At 37.6% G+C, this 5,141-nt stretch overlaps 1 protein-coding gene across 1 annotated transcript; it reads right to left on the bottom strand.

Moving 5' to 3' along the window:
* Positions 1-1,467: 1,467 nt before the first annotated feature.
* On the bottom strand, positions 1,468-4,594 carry LOC110050418 (uncharacterized). The gene is made up of 3 exons (XM_020756331.2): positions 4,290-4,594; positions 2,705-2,767; positions 1,468-2,181 (listed from the first exon to the last, which is right to left on the bottom strand). The coding sequence occupies exons 1-3, from the start codon at positions 4,464-4,466 to the stop codon at positions 1,978-1,980; spliced, it is 444 nt and encodes a 147-aa protein (XP_020611990.2). The 5' UTR covers positions 4,467-4,594; the 3' UTR covers positions 1,468-1,977.
* Between the last annotated feature and the right edge of the window lie 547 nt (positions 4,595-5,141).

Consider the following 5,141-nt stretch of genomic DNA (forward strand, 5'->3'; position numbering starts at 1 on the left):
TCATAAGCGACCACCTCCTGTAAGCGACCAAGGCTTGACATTTTGGGTAGTCGCTTACAGGAGGTTCAACTGTAATGTACATAATTAATTTTGATAGTGGTGACATGTAAATGTCATCTCCGAAACATCATGTTTTTATATCCCTACTTTCTAGTCTAAAATGTTTCACGAAATCTTCTGATTTAATTCATCAGGGCCTGGTTGCTCAAATGGTGGACAATACCATCCACTGGATAAATTGCTCTCCAGAGAGTGGATAAGTCTTGATGAAACAAAATATACTTAACCACTGGATAGAGATTTATCTGGTGGATAGTGTTATCGGCCCTTTAAACAACTAGGGACAATTGCATTTCTTTCTTTCCTACCCATTTTATGAATCAAAGCAAACCAAATTGTTTAGTGCTCTGTTACGTTCAGGTCTATACAACAGACCAAATACCTAGACAGCTATGACGATGAACATCTCTAGACATTCATTCACAAAATTAATATTTTGAGAATAATTGAAAGGCTGCGGGCAAGAACATTCCCTGGATTTTTCGGTCATTTTTGAAAGTGCTCAAAAATAGCTGAATTTTGGCATGTGGGCTTCGTGTTACCTGAGAAACATTGCTCTGAAGTTTTTTTTTGCTGGTTTGCTCTTTGTTTTCTTTTACTCCTTACTTTTGGTGTGAAATTTCAGCATTAATTTATAATTTGACATGTGAAATTACAAAACTGCCATGGCAATGTTTGGCACAATAATAATATTTTTCTTGAAACAATAAACAAGTCAAAAGCCCACAATATTTGTAAGTGTAATTTACAATATTATACTAATGAAATTGTTAAAATTGTAATTTCCCTCACCTAAAGACTTGGGAAATAATAGAAATTTTGACAAAATACGCAAGAAATTAATTCCTAATTTCCCTCGTCACCACTTAATTACAGTTAACAATAAAGATTAGCGACAAAACTGAGCAACGACGTTTCGGTGTCATCCTGGCACCATTTTCAAGTTAAAAAATATTTGTGCGAAAAGTAAACTAATTTATACCAATGGTAGAGGTGCGAAATTGAATAGATTAAGATTAAGATAGCTATTCAATGTTCATGTTCATTCCAATGAGGTGTCAAACACTGGTAATGAGTTCAGTGTCTGTTCAAAGCCTAAACAAATACTTTTGCGCTTAATTACCCATACTTATTGTACTTGTGGAAACTAAGTTATCATGTCTTTCATGTTATGCAAGGTACATTGAAATATCTGATGAGATAAAGGGCGTTCCAAAGCTAGATGTAAACAAAATATGTAAATGAGGTCTGTGTATTAAGTTGATGAGCTGCTAGTTAAAATTCACGTAAACAATTCTTTGTCTCTTTAGACTTTCAAACTTGGTAATGAGATTTCCTGATTATAATGACAGCATCTTGCAATCCCACCAGACCAAAAAAAAAAAACACGCTCTGTGTACTCACTCCTCCACAAACTAATGTCAACTTTATTTATTACAATTCAATGGTAAACCATAGTAAGTAAATCTACTAAAATTATGACAAATCAAAAAATATCCCAGCAATTTGGATGGTTTACAAAAGAGCCCAAGGCTCCAAACCACTGGACAATTACAAAAAAAAAATTTGATTAGTTATAGTAAGACCTTTTTATGTCCAGTTTTAAGAAATACAAAGCTGCAGCCGTGGAGATGGCCAATGAAAGTACATTGCACCTGTCTACAATTCTTACAATGAGAATCGTCTATGCCCTAGACTAAGCGTAAGTCTTGATAGTTGTACAAAACTGAGCAAGTTTATTAAACCAAGCTTGCACTGTAAATGAGTTCTCTTGGATTACATGAGATGATCATGTCATGACCACCTACAGTTCTCCTTACCTGTCTAGTTTGAATTTTAATACAAAGCTATACTAACAAATTCATTATACAAAAATCTAATTTAGACTAGAACATTAATATTTTTCATTTCCAGTTGCTACACTGCTCCTATCGACAAATTTTCTTCATGGCGATCTCTGTCCAATGTTTGAATTCTTGTACGACAAACAACACATTTCAAGGGAAGATTGAGGTCATTCACTGCCACCTGAAGTGTTTTGACAAAGCAGCGGCGACAAAGAACTCGGTGTTTGCAGGGGTATGTCTGAATGATGGCTTTGGCACTGTTGCACACAATACACTGCAACAGAAATAAATCAAAAGGAAGGTGAAGAATGATCATTGCAGTAAATTTTCCAATTTAAACAATTGGAAAGAAGAAGCCTGAAAAATTCAGGGCTTCAACGATATTGAAGCCTTGCAAGTGTAAGTGTAAAAATACCCTTGGTAACGGTTAAGTCTGCATACAAGCCAAGTGGCCCACCAGGAGCTTATCTGGTTTCTGTAACATGAAGCGACTAGGAATATTTCTACTCCCACCTGGATGGGATGCTAGTCCATCACAGGGTTACCCCCAGCATTAAGTTCACCGTTACCCATTTATACCTCTGGGTGGAGAGAGGCACTGTGTGAGTAAAGTGTCTTGCACAAGAACACAACACAATGTCCCAGGCCAGGGCTTGAACCCAGACCGCTCGATCAGGAGACAAGCGCACCAACCACAAGGCCACTGCACCACCACCCTTGGGTCTTGTATAATGGTTAAAATTACTCTTTTGTACAACAAACATTCTCAAAATAGCTGCATAAAACCACAGCCCTACCTCATCATCTTCAGTATCAGGAGTTTCAGGTTCAAAGTTATCTAAAGAACCAAGAAGTTGTTCCTGTTGATAACACCAAAATAAAACTGAATTATTTGTTACATGGAAATTTTAGTATGGTTTTTACAAGTATTACAATAAAGTGCCAATTTATAGCAACCATTCCCTTTGTTTTTAACAGCACGCTTTAAAAAGTACAAAGCAATCGACTCAAAAATCAGGATGAAAAACAGCAAAATTTTGTTATCCCTTAAATTCCAGAAGTGATCAAACTCTAATTTCTCATTTCAATACTGATGCATCATCAGGCAAACAGGTGACAAGTATAAAGAAAATTTTCAACTGAGTCGTATTATCTTGATGTGACACCACCTTCCCAGAACTGACATTCGAAGAACTGATGGCTGTCAGTAAGAGAAAAGGACTCAAGTAAACAAGACTTCAAAAGAAACTTCTCGTTTGTAAATCAATTTTAAGTCTATTAAAATAAGTTATCCTGTCTTGGATTTAATCAAAGTCTTGCAGCAACATACAATGATCTTACTAGTTAGAGTACCCTGAGTGTTTACTCCAAGATGGTAAAAGACAAATTCCAGATCCTGGGAAAACCCTTCCAAGACCCTTGTGTATCTACCATGGGAAATTCCATCACTTTACTTGAAGAGATATTTTAAATATAAGGCATCAACAAGATTCTCAGGAAGTTTGCTTTTCTGGTATATATCATACTATAAATACAGATGTGTTGTGTGGTATGTGTTTGACCATTTTATACATAATCAGCTTGCAAACTGGTAATCTAGCATTTTTAACCCAGTGGTTATTTGAGGTTGCCAGTACCCTTACAAAATTATAACTTTTAATTATAAGAGAGACCAGGGAGAGTGGATTCTCCTGAGGAGAATGTGCTGCCTTCATATTTTGTTAAATCTGCAAATGGTTAGACATTCAAGGCTTCTGGGATAAGGACTGTAAACTGTAGGCCTCGTCTCCTGCATCTTCAGTGTTACATGATTAGCAGGGGACGTTAAAGAACCCACACACTTATCGAAAAGAATAGGTCACGTAGTTCCCAGTGTTGTGGTACGGCCTTGTCTCACAGGTTGGTGCTTTGCATAGGGTATACCTCATTTCACCTTTCCTCCTTGGAAAGAATTGTCTAAGAAAAATTGCTATGAATACAACTACTATGACTAATACAAACTGTACATTGCACTCTGCACTACCCGATATTAAGTTGGCATCCCTGCAGGAAGCTTAACCAATTAATTCAATTAGAGTTCTGTTTTAATAACTCATTGTCAAACTTCCAACATATTAAATATTAGGCTTACTGTACCAGTCATTTATAGTAAAGAAATTTAGCCTCTTCATCAGTGAATAAGAAGCAACTGTTGCTTTTTATCCACTGATGAAGAGGCAGCAGCCTCGAAACGTATGGAGGTTTACGTACTTTTCGTGCATTAATGAATATTTACAAAATTTCTTTGCGCAACGCAGTTTTCTTCTTGTTTAGTCAGTTATAGTTATTACTAGTTACGAGCAGTTAATCAAAGCATGAAAGCAATGATAAATTGTACCATACCAATTTGTCTCGTAATTCGACCAGTTTCTCGACTCTTCTTCTGCGCTCCAATCCTATCAACTCGTCGACATTAGTTTGTTTTTTCCTGGAGAATTGATACCACAAATAGAGCGCACCAGACGCAGCCATGATACCGTACAGCATTGGCCTGCCATAGCGACTCAAAAAGCTTGACATGATGATGTGCGAATAGTTAAGAATGAGCAACACTTATGTTATTACAATATTAGAGAGTCAACACTCCACATTCATCGCAGGAAAACCAAAGACAATCACAACTTTACGACAAGTTTCGCTCTGAACAAACTGTAAAACATTTCGGGAATCATGGGAAGGCGCCAGTCCTGACCTGGTGGGGTGGGGTGGGGTGGGGTGGTGTGGGGTGAGGCGGTTCTCTGGGGAAACCGTTTTCGTCATTAACTTTAAGATCTTGGACCGGATTTATGAAGTTCCCCTAAATTAAGATACATTCTAAGCAACAGATTACATAGAACTAACCTAGCAGGGTTTAGAGGACTGGCTGAGATTAGCCATGCAGCCACCTGCAGTGTCGGTTCAGTCATGCCAGCGGATCTTGTGAATTAAAGGCATCTGCGGTCAAGCATCGATCGATACCCTTGATCAACCCATGATCAACACTCGATCGACATGTCAATCGACATCCTGATTGATACTCAGTTGACAATCAATCAACATCTCAATAACTCGACACTCCATTGCTGGTTTGACAGTTGGTCAATTGTCGGATGAGTGTCGAAAAATCACAAGTCAAAAATTAGTTGACTCCCGACCAAATGTTGACTGAGATGTTGATCAAATATGTCAACCGAGGTGTTGATGGAGTGTCGATCA

Source organism: Orbicella faveolata, unplaced genomic scaffold, assembly GCF_042242905.1.
Source record: "Orbicella faveolata isolate gen_17 unplaced genomic scaffold, um_ofav_v1 contig_13, whole genome shotgun sequence".
NCBI classification, from domain to species: domain Eukaryota; kingdom Metazoa; phylum Cnidaria; class Anthozoa; order Scleractinia; family Merulinidae; genus Orbicella; species Orbicella faveolata.

Coding starts and splice junctions, on each gene's coding strand:
- LOC110050418 (XM_020756331.2), bottom strand. CDS start 4,466: ATGTCAAGCTTTTTGAGTCGCTATGGCAGGCCAATGCTGTACGGTATC. Junction 2,768..4,289: donor TCGAATTACGAGACAAATTG/GTATGGTACAAT, acceptor TGTTATCAACAG/GAACAACTTCTTGGTTCTTT. Junction 2,182..2,704: donor CTGATACTGAAGATGATGAG/GTAGGGCTGTGG, acceptor TTTCTGTTGCAG/TGTATTGTGTGCAACAGTGC.